Source organism: Xiphophorus hellerii, chromosome 5 (genome assembly GCF_003331165.1).
Source record: "Xiphophorus hellerii strain 12219 chromosome 5, Xiphophorus_hellerii-4.1, whole genome shotgun sequence".
NCBI lineage: Eukaryota > Metazoa > Chordata > Actinopteri > Cyprinodontiformes > Poeciliidae > Xiphophorus > Xiphophorus hellerii.
In genome coordinates, this window is record NC_045676.1 from 4,729,578 (window position 1) to 4,753,934 (window position 24,357).

General features: G+C 38.6%; 1 protein-coding gene across 1 annotated transcript in view; it reads right to left on the bottom strand.

Moving 5' to 3' along the window:
• nr3c2 (nuclear receptor subfamily 3, group C, member 2) overlaps positions 1 to 24,357 on the bottom strand; it is a 104,061-nt gene that overhangs the window by 16,574 nt on the left and 63,130 nt on the right. Inside the window, exons 4-7 of the mRNA XM_032562544.1 lie at positions 21,349 to 21,465; positions 17,491 to 17,832; positions 10,826 to 10,970; positions 4,965 to 5,095 (exon numbers count right to left, since the gene is read on the bottom strand). Coding sequence (XP_032418435.1) covers positions 4,965 to 5,095; positions 10,826 to 10,970; positions 17,491 to 17,832; positions 21,349 to 21,465 — 735 coding nt within the window. The remainder of the gene's footprint in view (positions 1 to 4,964; positions 5,096 to 10,825; positions 10,971 to 17,490; positions 17,833 to 21,348; positions 21,466 to 24,357) is intronic.

Genomic DNA, 24,357 nt, shown 5'->3' on the forward strand with positions numbered 1-24,357 from the left:
GGTGCTGTGGTGGCGTAGAGGCAAAGCACGACCCACGTTTTGAGGCCTTAGTCCTTATGGTGGTGGTCGCAGGTTCGATTCCTGGCCTGGCGACATTTGCCGCATGTCTTCCCCCTCTGTCATTACCCTGTTTCCCATCAAACTACTTTCAAATAAAGGCCACTAGAGCCAACAAAACCTTTTAAAAAATATTCAAACATGATATTTTGGGAAGAAAATGAAAATACAGCAAATATAACTGGATGGAATGAAAATGCTCTTAAGGTATTTAAGATTCTGAAAAGAAATGTGAGTCATGACAACAGAAAGATAATAGTCAAAGCAAGTAAAGGTAAAATACTCCACAGCAATAAAGGACACTCATCCCAGGATCAATGATGTTGATTAAGTTGTACAAAAGAGTGATAAAATAAATACAACAAAAACTGAAGAAATTGTTTCAACACTATTGGATTCTCATAAAGTTCCCATTAACATTTATAATGAAAAAAAATGTATCACTCTTCTCATGGAAAAAACATACTGAACCTGTCTGTGAAAAGACAAAACAATGGTTATGTTTCCCTTAATGAAGAAATTATTCCTTTGTTTTATACCTCGGTGATAATGAGTGTTTATCCATTTTGTAATACCATAGAAAACCATGAAAATTTGTTCTACATTATAGGTAGAACAAAGACAAGATTAGACAAAATCCTCGGCCATGCTATGAACCATGAATACTGACAGGTTAAAGAAACAGTTCAATTAAGTGAGAATGCCATGATCTGCTCATCAATCAATGTCTATTTTTTTTATGCTGTTGGTGTGTAAATGCCATCTTCATTCATAAATCTGCACTGATGACCGATCTTTAAAAAGTTTGACCTGCCGACTAAAATTTTGTAGCTCAGATTTGCTCCAAACATGGGGAATAACGACATATTCCCCCCATTGCACATTAGTTTACATTCATTCAAAGGGACAAAAACCCACACAGTATTTAGGCTACTATGAGAAAAACAGGACAAAAACTCATGTTTAGCTTTCAGTATTTCTGTCTTTAATGTACTGAGGAGAAAAGTGAAATACCTGGACTAATTGTCACCCTAAATCTTGTACCTGACATTAACACATTGTGGCTTCTGCAGGTGAGATCTAACAGCACAAAGTTTGCCTAATTTACATCTTGAAATCACAAAGTAGGAGCAGTGTTAGTGAGAGGGAAGGAATTTGTGCCAAAACTTCTCTTAGCTTCAGGCTAAAGCAGACGCAAATAATGAAGGACCAAGTTCAACATAACTCCCAAAAAGTTCTAAAAAGAATATAGAAAACTATTGGAAATGGTTCCATTTTTATTCTGTGATAAAAAATGTACAAAGATGTGCAGTTTGGCACATTTAGCAGCAGTAAGACTTTAGCAGCAGTAAGCATTGTCACTTGAAAGCTTCCAACCTCTTGTGTTAGATTGATATTAACAAAGTGCTCTTGTGTTAATAGTTAATGACCTGCAGCAGACTATCCACAGATTTGCTCACCTTTTTGCACTCACAGATTGTTTTACTGTTGATTTAAAATGAGATGGATGAGAGTGCTTATAAACCAGTGCAGTGTTGAAGGATCGTTCTTTGAAATATTACCCTCAATCAATTAAAAAATATAAATACCACATAAACTATAAAAGCTTAAAAAAATAAAAAATAAAAAAAAAGTCACGGTCCTGACAAAATTTCAGTTTGTATTTGTAAAGACATGTAGCAAATAACATGAGGCTTGCAGCACAAATGGTTCAACAAAGTGCAAACTCACTAAAGCTGAATACAAAATGCACTTTACACATATTTATTTGTGAAAATTGTTGGAAAACCTTAAATCATTTTGCTTTCACCTCCCAGCTATGCATCTTTTTGTCTGTCTCATAAAAATCCAATTTTACATCTTGAACTTTGTGCTTCTAACGTGGCAAAAATATGTAGAAAAGGCACAGTAACTAAAACTCTTTTTTTTTTTACCCTTTAAGACATATTTATCTATTCTAATTAAAATGACAATAACAGTCACAAAAGAAGAAACTTTATCTGAACAACTCTGTTCAAATATTCAGAGTTTGTAGGTGCACTTTGGCAGGATGTGGCATCAGGATGAGACTTTCTGTTGGTTAAAATCAAACAAGAGCAGAAAACCTTTCCGTCACAGAGTGGCAAAATGTCGCCCTTTCCTTTGCAAATAGCTAACGTTTCTCTGCAACATCAGCTCTGTTTTCACAGGTTGGATCTTTGTTAACGGATTACTACGAATGAGATTAAAGTGTGACCTCACAGACTTTATAAAAGCATGATAGTGGGTGCAAGAAGAGCTGCTCCTGCCAAAACTGTCTCAGGTGTGCGCTGGAGCAGAACACCAAACACCTTATCAGTACACTTCCTATGTGAACAGCAGCCTTTTGGTAAAAGCAAGGTGGGAGTTTTTTTTTTTTTAACACAGACATCCAAATTATAACTGCTCTAATTTTATTCATATAGTTGAGATTTTTTTTTTTATATAAAGAATTATGCATAAATTACATACAGAGACATTTTTAGGCATGATTCTGCTAAAACAAATTTAACTTGTTTCATATTCAACATTGTGATTTTTCTTCTTTTTCTATTTTGGTAAAGTGGGATGCACTTGAAGCATACACCAGAGAGAAAACAATTTCTTTTTTCTGAAAGCATAATTTCTTCCACCAATCAAAAAGCTGCAGACGATCCTCGTGTTAGACCATATGTACACTGTATCGCTAAAAACATTCACTAACCAGTCCAAATGATTGACCTCAGGCGTTCCAATCCCTTCCATTATGACAGGTGTGTGACATCCAGCATAGGGCTGCGATTATTTAAGTAATCATTTATTCTACAGATTTTTCATTCAACCACTTAATCTTTTTTGTACAACATTACAAATACTTTAAAAGTTGCAAATAAACAATTCAGTTCATTTTTAAAATAAGAAAATAAACATTTTGTTGTCTAAAAAGCCAAAACAGAATTTCTTTAGTGAATTTGAACTGGGTGAAGCTAAAACTATGTCATTTAAGGAGTTTTGGGCAAGCATCTTTTTATTTATTTTTTTTACCCCTCCAGGGGGTCTTTTGTGGGCTCTAGTGTCCCTTATATGACAGTGGGCTGACAGGAAACAGGGAAGGAGAGGGGGGAAGACATGCGGCAAATGTCGTCGGGTCCGGGAGTCGAACCCGCGACGGCCGCGTCGAGGACTGAAGGCCTCCAAATATGGGTCGCGCTAACCCCTACGCCACCACGGCACGCCCGGGCAAGCATCTTTACAGACAAAGGACTTGTTATCTTAAGTGCGAAATGTATATACATATATATTTTATACAGTCTGAATATGTTGTGATTTTTCAGCAAATGGACCTTTTTTGAGTCTGTATATTACAGTTAACAATAAATCAATTAACACATTATGTCAACTTTCTAAAATAATGGTCAAAAGGGAATTTGGCAAAACTAATCACCACCTCTTTTTTGCCAAAAGATGATTTAGTCAAAAAGTAAAAACACTTCTGGCAAAAAAAAAAAAAAAATGTCTTAGGAAGGTGGTGATTATTTCAATAACTGTCACGATTAATCCGATAATCATTTCAGTCCTATTACAGCACCTTTCAAGTAGAGATGTAGATTGTTTCAACAAACTTGTCTGAAATACTGAATCAAAGCAGCTCAGTGAATTTCAGTATGGCACCATGACAGGATGCAATAAGTCCAGCTGTGAAATTTCCTCGTGACTAAATATTTCAGAGTCAACTGCAAATGATTTTATAACGCAGCCGAAGGAAATGGCAACAACAATCTCTCAGATGGGAGTGGAAGGCTACATAAAATCACAGAGAAAGGTCAGTAGATGCCGAGGGTGTGAGTGGGCAGAGGTCACCAACTTTCTGCAGAGTCAATCGCTAGAGACCTCAAAACGTCGTATGGCCGTCAGATAAGCTCAAGAAGAGTGCACAGGGAGCAGCTGCGTCCACGCCGTACATCAGCAAGTTCAATGCAAAGCGTCAGACGCAGCGGTGTGAAGAAGTCTAGAAGGGTTTTAGAGGAGTGATGAATCAAGCTCCTCTGTCTGGATGTGGCTGTTTCCAGAAGAGCTGCAGCAGTCTGACTGCTGCCAGGTGTAAAGGTTGGTGAAGAAGGTGTTACAGTGTGGAGCTGCTTTTCAGTAAAGAGTAGCCTTATAGAATAACTTCGATATTACAGTATTCCCTCTTATTCGCGGTTCAATATAAAAATATTCACCTATTCACAGATTTTTCTGTGGAATATTACTCCAAATTATTTGTGGAAATTTTGCCTATTTACAGATTTTTCATAGAGCATGTCTAAAATATTCAAAAGAAAGGTAGAGTAACTTGGTACAATCTGACTTGACTCGCTACTGGCAGCCAATCCAGCAGCGCCTTGTACTTTGCTTGGTGCTGATTGCTGTATCCTCAAGAGCAGAGATAATAAACATTGAAGATATTAACGTCTGCGATAATGTTAAGACAGTTTCCACTGAATATAATGCATATTAAAGCAAATCAAGATCTTGATGTGGTTTGAAATCAAATTTTGATTCCTCTGCTTTAGCTTCTCAACCTTTCATGGCTAGCTAAGCAAAGTGGGTAGCATCGAGGTAGCCACGCCACCTGCCTTACATCTGCTTAAAAAATAAAAGCAACAGTGTGGAGTGAAGGAAAAAAATGAGAACAATAGCTTAAGAAGAAATAGTTGATAAAACAGGACTGGTCACATTACAATTTTGACTATATATTTCAAACAAAAAAGTAAAACAATAATTATCAATATGGGCTGATATAAAATGTTGTAATACATTTTTTACCCATGTCGTCCAGCTCTACTGTAAAAAATGTTCTCCCTTTTCATCAACATTATTGTACAAAGAGACAATAAATGGAGCGCGTCGTAAGGCTGGCTACCTACCTGTGCTGAGAAGCAGAAGCACCTTCATTGAGAGAAACTCGTCGTAGGTTAGCTGCAACCGAACAAACTCCTGGCTAACTTGCCTCATGCCCAGACACAAGTCGTACATGGCCGACTGCCGCATGCGCTCCCTGTGGAGGGAAACAGAGAAAGGACACACTTACAAAAACAGTTTATTTGAACTAGGCTGCTGTGAGTTACTGTTAGTACCCACTCATCCATTTATTCTCTCCTAATTGCATGAATTATTTCTGTCTGTCTTTCCAGTTGCATTTAAAACAAAGTAGTTGAGTCCAGGAAAAGTGAATTTCCACAAAGTTTAGAGGAGAATCCTGCTTTTCGGGGCTGAGAGCTGAATACCAAATCCCCCCAGATTGCAGAGATCTGTGTAGAGTATTGCAGCACAGATGCACTTCTTTTTCCAAAGCAAGAAGACCCTATAACTATTCCTGGTCACCATGGAAACACTATTAAAGAGGATACATGTGATTGCTAACAGTAATTACACACATAAACTTACTTTGCTACATTCATGTTTAGTAAATTATGTATTAAAAATCCTTCATACAGCGCACCAAGTGTGCATGGTTGTTATACAAACACTTCCCTCCTCTCCTTCTCTTCACAGACATTTTATCAGTAAAGTAATCTTGCCAACACAGAGTCCACAAAAACAGGAAAGAAACAGCGGAGGGGATGAAGCACAAGCCAATGAGAAACGTGATGTGCAGATGCCAAGGATTTTCTGGAGCTGCTATAAATCGCCACCACATCAGGGAAAAAGTGGTTAGAATCAAGCCGTGTGTCGGGACTTTGAAAAAAAAAGGTAGGAGTTTTATCCACAACAATTATAAATGTTTGCAGCCAAGGAAGGAGAGATGATTCTGAAAACAGCTGCATCAAATGATGTAGATAGACCAAAAAGCATTTGATTGAAAACAAGTGTTGACATGAAGGCATTAAGTGCTTTGCAGAATTGAATGTAGCACAAACCCAATAAACTGTGACAGAAAGGAGCTGCTTCCCTGCTGAGTGGGACAACTTTGTGTTGAAGTTGGTGAAAGTCTCACACGTTTCCCTCCCTCCTCCTCTCTCTCTCTTCCTGAAATCAATTTTGCTGAATCACTGCCCAAAAACGAGCTGCTGGTTTTCAGAAGAACCAAAAAAGAAAACAAAAAAAAAACAAACATAACTTCTCTCTCCTTCCTCTGTCCTCCTCTGTCTTCCTCTCTCTGTTACTAAAGTAAAAATATTTATTAGAACACAAAACTCAGGACAAATGCAACTTCAATTGAAAATAATTTTACAGTAAATCAGTGGCTATACAATTAGCAACAGTAACATCCGTCGTAATAAAAACAGATAAATGTTTGTGTAGATATATGAAGGTGTGTGTAGTGTCCAAGCCCCTGAGTGGTGCGGTGTATGTGTTTGACTGACAGCTCAGCAGCAAAATAATGTAAATAATATTCCAGTTTAGCAGTTTTTTCAAGCATTACAAAAATATGTTTACATTTTCATCCACTGAGGTGTTAGAAATGCAGATTTTTCTGAGACATGTTTGCCAGCCATATATCTGGCTGAACAACACAAAATGAGTCATTTGGGAATTTTTTTTATTTTATTTTCATGTCTCTCAATTCTTGGCAGAAAATGCTAAAAATCTATATTTTTTTTCCTAATTTTTGCACCCAAATAAAATTTCTTCTAAACAGTCCAAAGTTTTGAACAACTGATACCAAACAATCTTGGTTTTTTTCATTGCCAAAAGGATTGAGGAAATACAGCTAAGACCATTATGTGCTGATTATGGGTCATAAAAGCAATTACTGGTTTAAATGGTTGTTTTTAGCAACAACCATTGGTTGTTTAAATGGTTGTTGCAGTTGTAGTTGTAGTTTTAAAGTAAAAAAAAAAGAGAATAAAATTGGTTACAAGGTACTTGTTTCCCTTTAATTATCCTATTCAGGATATTGTCAAATCAAGGAACTAAAATTGCAACTAATGACTGCATAGTATTGCAGTTTTATGCTTACTGTATAGTTTATTATTATTATTTTTTTTGCACATTTAGCTTTGCATGGATCTGCATCCTATTCTATTCTTCTAATAAATGTAAAGCAAATAGCAAGTTTAATAACTAAAAACTAGAGAATAATAATAAAACTGCATTCATTTTAATGGCATAAATGAGGCTAGCACTGTAAATAGCCTAGAATATAATAAAATCATGTTGGATTTTTTTCATTGCTTGTCAGTGCAATTATACTGAAATTAGAAACATTATGCTTAAAACCAAACCAGTGGCCAGGCAGACCTGATTGTTTTCTTTGTTTTAGCAGAGATTTGCTCTTTCTTTTAAACACATATATCAGCCAGTTAAAAGTTAAAAGAATATTGTGCAATGGAAATTAGAGACAAAAACAAACAATGCAGTCTTCCTTTGAGTTTAATGTGAAAGGATGATCTGATTATTTTTTACTTATGCTCCATCAAATATAGATTTCAGTCTAACAATTAAATGGATCGCCTGTTAAAGGAATTGCCTTATAGCCCAGAGCCAATGCGAATGAAAGTTTGTAAAGACAAGTGGACATTATTCTCTTACCAGCAGACTAAGTGGGTTTAGCCAAATTACAGACTCACTTTGGCCCAATGTTTGACTAAAGCTATGAGTGACCTGAAAAACTCTGCTGCACATTAATCAGCATCAACGTCAAAGAATTAAAGAAAGCAGTGAAATCCAGTTTGGTTAAACAGAAACCATGTAGCTCTCAGCATCCAGCCTGCATGTCCTCTCCACTCTGCAAATAGATATTATATTATAAATATTATCTGCAGAGTGAGACTGACTCGCTATAAGAGAACAGGTGGTTCTGCACACATCTATAGATAAAAGCTCAGGCACACGATCACATTCAATGAAGTTGAATGAGGAGAGAATCTGACTCATTTCACAAAATGAGTGAAATGAGTCAGTTTAAATCATAAGAGTTGCTTAATTTCACATATTTTTATTACCAAAAATTAACTGCAACTAGAAAATATTATATCTTTAATTTGCTGAAGTATTAAACTATCTTGAATACCACAATATATAGATATATTTTTTACTTTTTTGGTAATTTAACTGTTTTGTAGTTCTTTTTTTATGCTATGACTGAATATTGTGCACTACATGTTTAAAAATGTGATTCTGCACAATCCCAGCTTTTTATTTTCCCAGCTGGAATACTTTCCTCTCTCTTCCCACTCACTCAAGAAATAATTTAATCTATTAAACAATTCCACAAAGTATTGAGTGAATTTTCTTAGCAGTTAAATCAAAACTGCTACAATTTGTTTTTTCAAGAATATTAGATTGGATCTGATACTTCTTTTGTTTTATTGGAATTCTGGACTCTCGTATTGCCGTGAGCAGTTACACCTCTGCAGCAGCAGGAGACTCTTTTCAGGTCCAATAGACATAGAATAAAATAAAAGATTAAGCAACACCAGCAATGCAAAAAAAAAAATAAATAAATAAATTCCCTAAAATAATGGTCAGGTACTGGACAAAAAATTAATGAAAAATATTGTTGCATTTTAATCAAAAACTCTAAAAATCTTCAGAAAGCCTGGAGGAACAATGCTTGGAAGCATTTTAGAACATAGCATGAATGTTTGTTAAGTCATCTGACAGAATGCCGCAAAACTCTTAATGAACTGTGGTTGACTTGGCAAATAACTGAGAATCAAGTGAACAGAGACGCTCTAGTGTGGAAAACAACTGCTGTAATAATTCACACAGTGATAGAAACAAAGGCATACAGTTTGTGGGCGTGTTTTACAGCAATGTTTGCTCTGCCACTTCTTTTTGTTTCATTTATCTGGGACAAACTGACCCATTGACATTGACTTACACAAGCTATTAGCTGGAGCTTTTAAACATGACCCAGACTGAGCCTCCTCTTCAGCCTGCAGAGGTTACTATTCTGCATTTTGATCCATTCCATAACATTTAAATGATCACCAGATTAAAGGCTCACTAACGGCAGCTTTTAACCCCCCTCTTCACACAATTAACACATATTAAGGAGCCTATTGTTCAGACGCTTTGATCATCTTCACCAGTAAAGATTTAACCATCAAAAAAGAGCAAATGTTTCTAAATTTTAAATTTTTCTGTAAAGTTGCATGATTCTTTCTTTGCTTTCAGTGCTTTACAATAATCACTGACTCATGTTGATCTGAACACTTTCCATGAAAAATTTTCATCCATGGTTCTGGAGGGAACCTCAGAATGTGACCACTGATAAAGTTAAGACTTATATAATAAATAAATAACACAAAGGTGTAAACAAATAATCTAATACAAGTAAAAGGGATATAATGTACCTCCAACTGGTAACTTTTATGCTCTTTAAGCTTCAGATTATCTTAATTTGTTGGACTAAAGTTCCTCTCAGGGATACAGGATTGGGAAGTGTGGCTTAATTAATGTTAGTTAATTAACTAGATTTTTAAAATTGAATCTCACTTTTTGATTGATGGAGAATATATATTGATTAATTATAATAAAGCAGAATTAAATCTATGACCATATTTCTTTACCAGAATTTGATAACAAGTTAGCTGTGCTAACCCTAAAGAACTAATCATAAACCTTAGTTCTGCTAATGCTAGAGTGCTATACCAACATGGTATATAGCAGAAACTAATGCTAAAGCACTAAAATCAGCCATATTGACACTTGCACTGCACAAACACAAAATCGTACAGAGTATTTTTGGTCTAGTTTAGTACACTTGAAATAAGACACAACTAGCTTACAGGAAACTTGTTTTAACTAAATAATTCCTTAGTATTGATGGTAAAGTATTACTTCCACTGGCAGATTATTTCACTTCTAACATGGGAAAAACATCTTGTTATAAGTTAAATAATCTGCCAATGTAACTTTCATTTTTTCATAAATTCTATATGTACATATAACTTGCTAAAAAGTTATTTGCAAGTTAGTTTTGTCCTTTTTCTAGTATTCTAAGATATTTGCACGAGAGACTATACAAAAATACTTTGTAAGATTTGGTGAATTTTGCAGTGCACTGCCTGTTAATAACACAAAAAGTGTTTCAATGTTATTTTACGAGGGGCAGGATTCAGGTTGTTATTTTTATAGTTGTTGAGTTTTGCTAACTGTTGCTGATTTTGCCTAATTTAGTCAGAAAGCACACAGGACATCAATCAATAATCAGGCCTGAGTGTGGCCAGAAAAATGGAGCCCATTAATAAATAAAACAATAATTTAAAATGTGCTACTTTTTGTCAGTTTATATTAGTCTTGTTTTAAAATTTGTTTGAGGAGCTTTAACAAAAGAAATCATTAAAAGGCAAATGCTTTTTTTTACAGCTCTGCATTTAATGTGAATGTTTAAACTGTAATATATAATCTCAGAAAAGATAAATTTGTTGAAAAAAACATTAAGTGTTTTCCTCATTTATTGTATAGTAATAAATTGATTTACAGTACAGCAGGATAAGGACAGAAACGTCTGGCTCGTCTCGAAGGTCATCAGCATACAAGGTCAAATGGGTCTCAGTGCTGCCAACTCTAATGCCCTTAATGTCTAATACCTCTTAATTGAGTTTGCTCAGGACTCTAATGCTCAGTGGACAGTGGATTGACTTGGCGAATTGCACATCCTACAGGGAATAATTTGGAGTTATTCCAACATGAGACCATCAAAGGCTCTGGATCTGCAAACTGTCTTTTTAAGAGATAAAAGTAAATTACAGCGGAAATCATTACCAATTCCCCACGTAATTGTTGAGATTTATTTTCTAAAACAAACAACAACAAAATAAAAGTGTGGTCCTACTCGTTGAAGATGAGATCTGGGGCAAAGTAGAGCATCTGACCATTGGTGTGTTTGTAGGAGCGCCAACTGAGGCAGAAGGAGGACAGACACATCCATGAGTACTGGATCAGGGTGATTTGGTCCTCAATGGGCAGGCCCCGGAAACCTAGCACACAAACACCATAATACACACATCATAGGGCAACGTCTCGTTTAAAGGAAGCAGAAATCACTTAAAAATGAGTTTAAAACATTTGGAAAACCTAATTTAATACACAGTTTTGTATGTGTGTTTATGGAAGTTACTGCATTACACACTGTTTATCTTTGCTAAAGTGTACCAGCGTTTGCTTTGACAAGATACCCAGTGACAAGTATTCACCCATTCTTTTTTTTATGCAAATCCCACAAGGCCTCTGGTTATTGGCGCTTTGTGTATGAAGCTCCAAAAATAGTCAAAGAGGAAAGTTGCCAAACTCTCAATCAAACTCTGGCAAGGATCTCCTTCTCATGCAGAAACATAGGCCAACTGAGGACGCACAAGTGACTTATAGTGGCTGAGGGAATATTTCCATCTAATTATGTGACAATCTGCATTTATTTGAGGGGGTTTGTGAAAAAGGTTTGTCGAATGGCTTGAAGGCATTTAAAATTATTACTTTCAAATTTTTCTTGAAGTGTAGAAAGTGTAACAGTTTTAAAAAGCAGCTGGATTTTCAATAATGCAGCACTAAAATCCTGAACAGATTGAGTGTAGGAGAAACACACATTGTTGGCAATGACATAACTGGTTCATGCTCCTCTGTGTTTGAGGAGAGGGCAGAGAGTCTGCTCTCTCTGAACCGAGGGCAGACTGTGGCATATCTGAAAGTCGAAGGTACTCATTTTGACCCTTCTGTCTGGCTTCTATTTATACTTCCGGATATAGCAAGCAGACACCGTTGGAGGTATCAAATATTTGCAATACAGCAAATTAAACATGCTCGAAGACCTACCTGTGATGCACCTTTCCATACTTATGCCACTGACTGGGATTTTAGAAGAATATGTTTATCTCTTTCCAAACATTTTTCTCATTCTAGGTTGCGGTTTTATCCATAAAATTGAATAAGATCTTCCACACAGACAATGGTCATGTAAATGAGTTCTGTTTGGAAAGCCTAATCCTGATTCTATTTAACGGTAAAATAGGATTCATTTATAATCTTGTTGAGCCTTTGAAGAATATTTTCCTGACCTAATATTCAAAATTGAAATTGTGGGCTCTGACAAAACTAGCAGTGCTGCATCTTTAATCGATAACGAGAAAAGATCTGGGAATTTTATTTTTTATACAGAGATGCAAAAGTTTTCAAGTTTTCTGCATTTTATCACATTATCACCACAAACCCAAAAGTAATTTAGAGAGACTTTAAATTATAGACCAATATGAAGTGGTGCATAATTATGACTTGGAAGGAAAATAATACATGATTTCCAAAAGACAGTTCCTTTTAAATGGATACCCGTAAACAAAATTCAGTCCATCTTTTCACCTTTATAAGTCACCAAATTTTGAGCAGACTTTTAAAATGTCACAAAAAGGAAAAGTCTCTCTTTGGGCTGCCACCTTATCGTGGTGGAGGGGTTTGAATGCCCCAATGATTGTAGGAGCTATGCTGTCTGAGGCTTCATGCCCCTGGTAGGGTCATCCAAGTCAGACAGGTCCTTAGTGAGGGACCAGACAAAGCGCAGCCCGAAGACCTTGATGGCGAACGGCAACATTGGACTTCGTGTTCCCTCGCCCGGACGCGGGTCACTGGGGCCCCACTCTGGAGCCAGGTCTGGAGGGAGGACATGATGGCGAGCGCCTGGTGGCCGGGCTTTTTCCCATGGAGCCTGGCTGGGCTTAGCCTGAAGAGGAAACATTGGTCCCCCCTCCCATGGGCCCACCATCCGTGAGAGGGGCCAAAGGGTCGGGTGCAGTGTGTGATGGGTGGACGAGAGGGTAGCCTCCCTCCGCCTACGGGTGGGGGGACAGGTCCTGACTGTCGTTTGTGCTTATGGGCCGAACAACAGTTCAGATTACATTACCCACCCTTCTTGGAGTTCTTAGAGGGGGTCCTGGAGAGTGCCCATCCTGGGGACTGCCTTGTTCTGCTGGGGGACTTCAATGCTCACGTGGGCAATGGCAGTGAGACCTGGAGGGGCGTGGTTGGGAGGAACGGCCAGCCCCATCTGAACTCGAGCGGTGTTCTGTTGTTGGACTTCTATGCTTGTCACGGATTAGCCATAACGAACACCATGTTCAGGCATAAGGGTGTCAATATGTGCACTTGGCACCAGAACACCCTAGGCCGCAGTTCGATGATCGACTTTGTCATCGTTTCATCGGATCTGCGGCCGTATGTCTTGGACACTCGGGTGAAGAGAGGTGCGGAGCTGTCCACTGACCACTACCTGGTGGTGAGTTGGCTCCGGTGGTGGGGGAGGATGCTGGTCAGACCTGGCAGGCCCAAACGTGTTGTGAGGGTCTGCTGGGAACAACTGGCAGAATCCCCTGTGAGGCGGAGCTTTTACTAAAATCTCCGGCAGAACTTCAAACACGTTCCGGGGGAGGTGGGGGACATTGAGTCTGAGTGGACCATGTTCCATGCCTCCAATGTCGAGGCGGCCTATCGGGGCTGTGGCCACAAGGTTGTCGGTGCCAGTCGCGGCAGCAACCCTCGAACCCGTTGGTGGACACCTTCGGTGAGGGATGCCGTCAGGCTGAAGAAGGAGTCCTATCAGGCCTTTTTGGCCTGGGGGACTCCGGAAGCAGCTGATGGGTACTGGCAGGTGAAGCGGCATGTGGCCCGGGTGGTTGCTGAGGCAAAAACTCGGGCGTGGGAGGAGTTTGGAGAGGCCATGGAGAAAGACTTCCGTATGGCTTCGAGGCGATTCTGGTCCACCATCCGGCGTCTCAGGGGGGGGAAGCAGTACAGCACCAACACTGTTTATAGTGGGGATGGTGTGCTGCTGACCTCAACTCGGGACGTTGTAGGTCTGTGGGCAGAATACTTCAAAGACCTCCTCAATCCCACCAACATGCCTTCCATTGAGGAAGCTGAACCTGGGGATTCTGGGTTGGGCTCTCTAATCTCTGGTGACGAGGTCGCCGAGGTGGTTAAAAAGCTCCTCGGTGGCAGGGCCCCGGGGGTGGATGAGATCCGCCCGGAGTTCCTTAAGGCTCTCAATGTTGTAGGATTGTGTTTTCTCTGACACAACTCTGCAATATCACATGGACATCGGGGGCAGTTCCCCTGGATTGGCAGACTGGGGTGGTGGTCCCCCTGTTCAAAAAGGGGGACCGGAGGGTGTGCTCCAATTACAATGGGGTCACACTCTTAAGCCTCCCTGGCAAGGTCTATTCAGGGGTCCTGGAGAGGAGGGTCCGTCGGATAGTCGAACCTCAGATTCAGGAAGAGCAGTGTGGTTTTTGTCCTGGTCGTGGAACACTGGACCAGCTCTACACCCTCGGCAGGGTCCTGGAGGGTGCACAGGATTTCGCCCAACCAGTCTACATGTGTTTTGTGGACTTGGAGAAGGCGTTCGACCGTGTCCCTCGGGGAGCTCTGTGGGGGGTTCTCCGGGAGTATGGGGCACTGGGCCCTTTGATACGGGCTGTCAGGTCCCTGTATAACTGGTGTCAGAGTCTGGTCCGCATTGCCGGCAGTAAGTCGGGCTCGTTTCCGGTGAGAGTTGGACTCCGCCAGGGCTGCCCTTAGTCACCGATTCTGTTCATCACTTTTATGGACAGAATTTCTAGGTGCAGCCAAGGTGTTGAGGGAATCCTTTTTGGTGGCCTTAGGATCGCATTTCTGCTTTTTGCGGATGATGTGGTCCTATTGGCTTCATCAGGTTGTTATCTGCAACTCTTGCTGGAGCAGTTCGCAGTTGAGTGTGAAGCGGCTGGGATGAGGATCAGTGCCTACAAATCCGAGGCCATGGACTTGAGCCGGAAAAGGGTAGAGTGCCTTCTCCGGGTCAGGGGGGATGTCCTGCCCCAAGTGGAGGAGTTCAAGTATCTCGGGATCTTGTTCACGAATGAAGGAAGAAGGGAGCGGGAGATCGACAGGCGGATTGGCGCAGCGTCTGCCGTCAAGCGGGCGCTGTACCGGTCCGTCGTGGTGAAGAGAGAGCTGAGCCAAAAAGCGAAGCTCTCAATTTACCTGTCGATCTACGTTCCCACCCTCATCTATGGTCATGAGCTTTGGGTCATGACCAAAAGAACAAGATCGCGGATACAAGCGGCCGAAATGGGTTTTCTCCATAGGTTGTCTGGACTCTCCCTTATAGATAGGGTGAGAAGCTCAGTCATCCGGGAGGGACTCAGAGTAGAGCCGCTGCTCCTTCACGTCGAGAGGAGCCAGTTGAGGTGGCTCGGGCATCTGGTCAGGATGCCTCCTGGACGCCTCCCTGGTGAGGTGTTCCGGGCACGTCCCACCGGGAGGAGGCCCCGGGGAAGACCCAGGACACGCTGGAGGGACTATGTCTCTCGGTTGGCCTGGGAACGCCTCGGAATCCCCCCGGAGGAGCTGGAACAACTGGCTGGGGTGAGGGAAGTCTGGGCCTCCCTTCTGAAGCTGCTACCCCCGCGACCCGACCCCGGATAAGCGGAAGAAGATGGATGGATGGACAAAAGGGAAAAAGAGAAGAAATTGCAAATTAAGTGTATTTCCATCTACTGGCTTGGAGTGAATCAACCAGGTAAGGCGTAATTTCTTCAGATGTTTATGTTTCGGATGACTCTAATAAACAGGAAGTAGTGGTTCAGCATGAACCACACATTACAGAAATATGGAGAGAGGTTTTCAGCAATGTTTAGCTATTGGACAAGTTGTAATTATAATACTGTCTGGAGATGTATAGAAAGAAATTAAATTCTAATGATTCTTACAGCAGAAACATCTGATCAATCATGTGAGGTAAATGTTCGAGATTATTCAATAACTTTCCCCTTTAGCGCATCAACTCTTTTTCAAAAAAGCCAAAACAAACCCTGAAGTGAGCATTAAAACCTTTTGCGGAATTGAGAAAGTTTTTTTCTCATGCTTTTCTAATGCGATACTTCAAAATACACCGAAAAAATGCTGATGGAAACACAGCTTTTGTTGTATATAAGCAATATACTGTGGGTGACACAGTCAATATGTAAAAGAAGAAGAAGAAGAGGGTCTGGTCACATGAGTCCAGCACTGATTTGTTTGGCCTACGTGCAAAATGCAACGTCTGGTAGAAAACTAACACTTCTCCCTAGTGAACCATGGTGGTGGCAGCAGCATGCTTTGGGGAAGAGCTTGAAATAATGGTTTAGGTCAATATTTATTAATGTATTAGAAGACCTAAATCCCATGGAGGAGCTCTGGCAACATTGAAATCTCTGATAACAAATGCTCTTCATGCACTCTGACTGAGATTGAGCTGTTTTGCAAAGAGAAATGGCCAAAACATTTCAGTCTCAATTTTCAAAGCTGGTAAAGATGCAGTCTGAAATACGTAGAGCTGCATCAGAAACAAAGGTTGTTTCCACAAAGTATTGGCTCAGGAGGGATCGACGCAATGCATGTCAAACTACTTAAGACTTTTCTTTGTGGAAGCACTTAAATACAATGCATTATTTTCCTTCCACTTTACAATTATTTAATAGTTTGCCTATATCTGCCTCTGTATCACATCCCAATAAAATATATTGAACTTTGGGATCTTGCAATCCCAAAGTTACCTAAGAAGGTAAGACTTTTTATCTCTTATATGATTTCTTTATTTGATGGATTCATAAAAAAAGTAATTTCACGCTTTAATAGTAGCAATAAACTATTTAATTTCATGAGCCAATGTTAATCAGGTATAAAGCTGCAGTATGTAACTTTTAGAAAGAATATGTTTTTACATATTTGCTGAAACTGTCACCATGTCATGGCAGTATGATATGAGACAAATAATCTGGGGAAAAATTTGATCTTATTCATCTCCTCCCTGAGCTGCTATTGTTATCTGAAGAAATGCAATGTTCCCGACCCCAAAACAACCAATCAGAGCCAGGAGGAGGGTCTTAGCGCTGTCAATCAACTTCATGTACTTACTGCTCAATTAAAGGCAGAACCAACCTACTGTTACAGGAAAACCGTTTATTTGCCGTTATCAATGGCCATGCCAGCTATTTTTAATATTTATGACATTCTCTGCATAGCAGAAAGCAAACGGGGGAGGGAAAGGAGGATGAGCAGCGCCACACAGAGGGTGACTGACAGCACTATGACCCTCCTCCTGGCTATGATTGGTTATTTCTAGTTAGTACTAAAAGATAGAGGAACTTGATTTTTTTCACAGATTATCTGTCTTATAACAAACTGTCACGAATTGGTGACAGTTTCAACAAATATGGAAAAAGTAATTTTTTTAATAAAAGTTACATACTGCAGCTTCAATGGCACATTTTAATCAGGATCGATAACATTTTTCCCCTCTTGGGGAAATATTTTTAGAACACATTTATTAAATGCATCTAAATCGTCCTATAATCCAAAATCTGCATGTATTTGTTTAAAAAAAAATCTAAATACATCAAATTGGGAGATTTTCTAAAAATATCTTTGAGCACTTCTTGAGTCTTTTTTTCTAATCCCTGCACAAAAGCAGCATTTAGACCTCTGCTGGTCACTAACCTGGAAGTACTTTGGCCCACTTCACCATGCGTACCATCTGCTTTCCAGCCAGGCGGTTGAGACTGGACAGCAGGTGGTCAGTTGTGTCCGGCTGTGCGTTGTCATAGCCAGAGTACACCTCTTCGGGCTCGATCAGCTCCAGCACGCTGCAGATGGAGGGCGGCAGAAAAGGTGTGACCACCCCAGGCCCGTGGGGCACCAGGGCATTGGCAGCGCTGGCACTCAGCTCCTTCTCTGAGGACAGGTAGCCGCCTCCAACGCCACCTGTGGCAATCTGGGCATCTTTGGAGCTCTGCAGGTCCTCGTTAACTCCCTTCAGTTTTAACTTTTTAGACTTCCGTGCTGTGGGGAACAAAACAACCATATTAACGGAGAATTTATGGCTACTGCAGTGTGTAACTTTTATAAAATCTTTTTTTTTTTTTACATATTTGTTTTGTGACAGTTTGTAATGAGATAAACTGCAAATAGATCGATCTCCAGAAATGCACAGCTCCTGATCAAAAACAACAAATCAGAGACAGGAGTAATGTCTTTGCGCTGTCAGTCATCCTCATGTACTCGCTGTTCTAATTGTAACTGTGCTAATGGTGGAGAAACAACTTTCGTAACAGGAAAACTGTTTATCTGTCACCATTGGCCATGCTAACTAGCTTAGTATTCATTACAGGATCTGCTACATGGGAAGAAGCTGCACACCAGCATGATTGACAGCGCTAAGACCCACCTCCTAGCTCTGATTGGTTGTTTCTAGTTAGCACTGGGAGAAGTTAGAGGAGCTTGATTTTTTTCATAGATTATTTATGTTCATACCTTAGTGTCATGACATGGTAACAGTTTCAACAAATATTTAAAAGAATATTTTTTATAACTGTTACATACTCCAGCTTTAATCTGGAATTATGAGATCACAGCTGTTTAGCAAGCAGAGACGTAAAAAGAAACATCCAAATATCAATAAACATGACTTTTTTTTGTGGAACTTTTTAATTTTACTTATCACATAAAGTACATATTCCAGGAAAGGATTCAATGTTTCTTAAAATAATTCAGTTTTGCTTGAACTCATGTGATTTTATGGACAGCCTGGTCATATTTGAAAATATTTTTTTTTGGAAAATATATTCATAAAATGCAACAATAGCTGAATCTCGACTTTCACTCCGCACGTATTTTCCAGCTCTTATTAACAAGAACATTAGCTTGTTAAAATTATCAATAAAAAAGCTTATATTAAATCCCCTGGAGTCAAATTAATTATCTATTTTAATGTCAGCTCATGAATAAAGTACATAAGTTTTCAATATATTTTGAACTCTATTTTGCTCCATAATTGAATTTATTAAGTTTAAGCTCTGTTATCGTGTATCAATAAAATACACACACCAAATAAATCAGTGGAGGAACTGTGCAATTCTGGCACTCACACATTTTATACTACAGGTATAATAAATGAGTAGTATTTTGGTCTTTAAGTGTAATGGTAATGTGATTGTTTCACTGATTACTTTTCACGTATGAGACAAAGTGAGTTTGTTTCACTGTGAGGAATGTCACAGCTAGAGAAGGATTTCCAATAATCCTGAATGTCCAGACCTGGTTAAAATCTCAAAATAAAAAACAAACACACAAAAAAACATACCAGACATTTAGGAGATGCTTTATATCCACCATAAGTCTGAGTTAGATTTTTTTTTTTTTTTTACAATAAAAATATAAATAAATAAAAACCTATTTGAGCACATTACTATTTCTCATTCAACTTTTTAACTGCTGCAGTAATCACAATATATATTATTACAAAAACTTTGTTGAGATTTCTAGTTTGTTTATCTCTTTATTTGCAACTTGAAACCTATTCAATGGACTAAAAAGCTGCTAAACTGATGGAATATAGACACATTCATCATCCGCTTTAAGCTTTCATAATGACTCATACGTTTCATCAGCTCCTGTTTTATCATCATCTATCACCTCAGTTGGAAACTGACCTCTGTGTCTTGTGTTTATTTAACTCAGCAGTCATGTGTTGTTATTCAGACTTTATTCTTAATCATGAGAGTTAAATTATGAAATATTTTATTATTGGTAGTTCCTGAACGTTCAAACAGTGACTGGTGGTATAATACCAGGAGAACTCTAGCGATATACTGCCATCTGATAATCATCAAATCAAATTTTATTTGTATAGCACATTTCAGCAGCAAGGCATTTCAAAGTGCTCAGTTTAATTGTTAAATAATTGTTACTTCTGACCCTGTTGCATGTTTAACATTAATTACAAAAGCTCTTTTATGACTGACTGGGACAACATTGAAACCGATCATGTTGTTGGTATTGGTTTTCTGCTTCAGAACCCACTTTAACACTCTTCTTTCTTTGTGTACAATAACTAATAGCTTTAAGATGGTTTAGGTTTTCTAGAGTCATTATTGGTAAATCTACTCTAGAAAGATTCCTCTAAAAAGTGCCTATTTTTATTTTTTTAATTCTTTGTTTGGGAGGATGCTCAGTATTTCTTACTGCTTGATTATGACCAGTGTTTTTTTCTCTTTTTTTCCATTTATCTCCCAGTCAATCTCTCCAGTTTTTCACGATTCCATGATCTCAGAAATTCACACAAAATCAACAAATTCCCAAATTTTTCCACGCCAATGGATGCTAATATGAGTTTATTGCTAATTTTCCGCAAAATTGTAAAAAACAACAAAATTTAAGAGACTGCAGGTGGCAGTATTTCTTACTTTTACTACACCGCTCCCTCAACTTGACTTGATATCAAGTAATAGATCGATATGGTAACAGAAATCCAGCTATTCTTTAAAGAATAAAATTTATTTATTTATTTTGCTCATCCTTTTTCTTCTTTATGTAGATTTTGGAATAGGTTTAGTCGTATTTCTAATATATCACTGCAAAATCAGTGATTTTGATTGCAAAAAAAATCACAATAAATTGCAAAATCCTGAAGGGATTGTCTCGCTTATACTCGAATGCCAACCTTATTGGATGTGTTTTATTAAAGAAAGACTCTCCATGGAGGTAAAGAGAAAGAGTTACACTATTATTAGAGCCTTTTGAGAGACTTTAACAAGTGAGAATATTATAGAGCAACAAAAACAGAGCTGTGTACCAGAAAAGAAGTGAGTTTGTCTACTTGGCATTAGTATAAAAAAAATCAAATCCATTCACTACTACAGTTAAATGGATTATTGTAATATTTTACCAAATGTTTATTTAAACGTAATTGCAGCTGCAACAGTAAAATAAACAGATTTTTTTCTAATTCCCTCCCAGTACTACGACAGAGTAATAGGGCCACGCTAAGAAAATAGAAAACATAAAATTGCAAGAATAAAGTCGTACAAGAATAACGTCATAAAAATGTAAGAATAAAGTAGAAAAATACGAGAATAAAGTTGAAATAAAGTCATGATTTTACAACTTTATTCTTGAAATTTTATGACTTTATTCTTATATTGTAACTATATTCTTCTATTATTTAAACTTTATTATCGCAAGACTTTGTTCTTGTAATATTATGACGTCTTTCTTGTAATATTATGACTTTGTTCTCATAATTTTATTCATTTTTCTTTCTATGGCCCCAACACACCATCATAGGACTCTTTTCAAGCAGTGTAATTTTGACTAAAACACAACACTGAGCCTTCATCAGAACATGAAATACAGTAGACGCGATTTAAACTCATGAACATCTAATGACTCAGCATCTCTAGGCCTCCTGTGACTACAGCCAGACCTACTTTTCCAAATCTATCACTCCCTATAAACAGACTCACGCTTCCTCAGGTGTTGACATGTGACAGAGCAAATCTGGAATTTCAAGCAGCTCACCTCCAAGGTTCATCCCAGCCTGAAGACACTTCCGTACACGACAGGCTGGGCAGTTTTTCCTTCGGATCTTATCAATGATGCAGTCATTTCTGCCAGCGCACAGGTAGTTGTGCTGACCTGAAAGCATAAACAGACCTTATGAATTTGGAGCCTCACATGATGCATCAAAGAAAAAAAAAAATGGTATTTGACAATCATGGAGAAGAATCACCTTGAATAATAATTTTTAAAAAGAAGTAAATTATCTGAAAATTCATAAACATCCTGGTGAAAATGAAATGAATTAGTTATTTTTCTCGTGCTATCAACCATATATGACTGTTAGTGCATTGTACAGTAAATAGCATGAGGGATTTGGTGGAAGCAGGGCACTGGCTGCAGCTCGGCTATTTCTGACAGTGATGCTAACATGGCGAGAATCCCTCCTGCCTCCTGCCTAGCCCTTAGCGAAACCCAATGATCTCCCATTGCAGAGTGCTTCCTTCCGCTCCACTAGCTCTTCACTGTACAGCTCCCCTCCTCCTCCTCCTCTTTTCACTCGTCTTCTCCTCTATAACTGCGTCTCAATCCCTTTTTTCCCACACGTCCGCCAGCCTCTGAGCACCGTACACCCACACACAGGCATGCTCCTGCCTATGCACAAACACAGTCATTCACTCACAAATGCACACATGCACGAAGACACACACACATGTATAGATATTTTTTTATATTTGAAATAAAACATACATTCAAAAAACAACACAGCGCTGGCTCAGACTGAATGACACGCAGAGGCATTGTGACCTCAGTGACCCCCAATGCAATGTTTACTTTCCCCAGGCTTTTAGTTGACATTGTGTTAATATAATGTTGTATAAATGTGTCCATGCTCATAAGTACCTTCCTGTATGCTTATTTCATAACTTACAAGATTTTCACACTGACTGAATGTCATGTATGAGCATGTTTGTTTGTTTACTTGCAGTTATCTGCAAAGAAGACATTCTGTGACTTATCCTTACAATCTACATCATGGGATTTATGCTTTTTGTGTACAGGACGGAGCAGAAGTTGTTTTCTGAGCTAGCAGGAGCAGTGCGCAGTGTGTCTGTCTGGCTGCTGCCAAAAGCCAAGGAACCGAGCTGCAGGAGGAGAGGCAGCAGCTGTAGCCCCACCACTATTTCTGGCTAAATCACATGACCGTTACATAAGCCCATTTTTCTTGCTCTAAAAAACAGTAAACTGCGACACAGGAAACACAACGGAGCCATATCCTTCCCCACCTCCCTCCTGCTCACATAGAAACACATGCACTTGGATAGGCCAGGATGGGAATTCTGAAAAACTCCAAAGCTTTCCATGTCAACTGAATTTGCTCACTCCTGTGAGTCTTGTCAATTACTGTCAGAGTGAAACACACTTGAAGAGGCCTAGTCAAACTGTGCCGCTTTGGATGGATGTGCGTTCAGCAGTGGGTGTATCTGAGAGGGAGAGAATTTGTTTATTTATTCACTGTTTGCATGCACTCACGCAGCCTGTTTACCTCTGAATATATGCATTTGCCTATCAATCCTGCAAGTGGCAGGGTTACAGGCAAGAGTTACTTTTTCAGTCTTACTCTAGGAAAATGAAGAAAATTGATTTTTAGGATTACAATATCAGATTTTATACTTGCAATTTAATGTACACATTATTCTTCTAAATATTATCTCTATTTCTAGAGATGATATTAATATCTGTTTTGTTCCCAAATTTAAAACAAATTCTAGGTCTGGTATTGTGACAATGTACCCAATCCACATTCAGTCAAATTCTATGCTTTATTAATTATTTTATGTTATTTAGAATTCCCAACTGCACTTTCTGAACCATTTGAAAGAAGGTTTTTTTTTCTATTTATTTTTTACATGTTTCGCTAAAATAGTCAACTTGTTGTTTTTGTCAATTTCTTGATTATTTATTGTACTTTGGCTGTTATCCTCCTTATTGCACTGACTGAACAAATTAAAGTTGTTTTTACATGTTTGACCAATCTTGTGAAGCTGTTGATTTATTAAAGGGTGCTGAACTGGTCCAGAGTTACAAAATCAATTTGAAATTAAGTACATTTATGTCTGTGTTTTAAAAAATAAATGTTTTAGGTCATTTCAGCTGTTTTTCTGTATCGGATTGGGATCGGCCAATACTGAACCTCAGATATCTGAATCGGTAACCTCATGGTTATTCCACTAAATATAAATTTCTTAACTTTTCCTGAGCTAAAACATTAGTATTGTTGTCTTTAAATGAATATGAACTTGTTTTCTTTGCATTATTTGAGGTCTGAAAGCACTGCATCTTTGTCGTTATTTTTGACCATTTCTCATTTTCTGCAAATAAATACTAAGTTTTTGCTTGGAATTTTGGAAACATGTTGTCAGTATTTCATAGAATAAAAGAAGAAAGTTCATTTTACTCAAACATATACCTAAAATCAAAGAAACTGATCATGTTAAGTGATCTCTTAATTTTTACCAGAGCTGTATATATATATGGGTTGGACAATAACAGGTTTATATCAGTTGATATCGATGATTATTGATTAAGGTTTTGTTTTATATCTCTTAAATACTACCAAACTAGTGACATGACCTTCCCTGTTTGATGCAGTTTCCTCTCGAGATGTTGGACATATTTTTCTCCGTTTGCTCCACGCTGTTGTTTTTTATTTTTAAGAGGTTATGAGGCATGATGGCTGAACCCTAAACTGCTGCTGCACAAGTTATTCAACAGATTGTTGCTAAACAACCAAAGATAGAGTGAGTTAGTTGATGCCACCAACCTAGCTTAGCTGGCAGAGAGAGGTTGAGCAGCTAAAGCCTTTCCTCTGCCTACATCCCCCAGAATGCCATGCAGTCCTGGATCAGAATTTAGTGAAATTATTGAATTGATTATGTGTGTGTCTCTTGCAGTACATACTGCTATTGATTTATTGTCCAGCCTTAGGTTCAAAACTCTGTGAAAAAACAATTACCAGCGCTGGGTCTC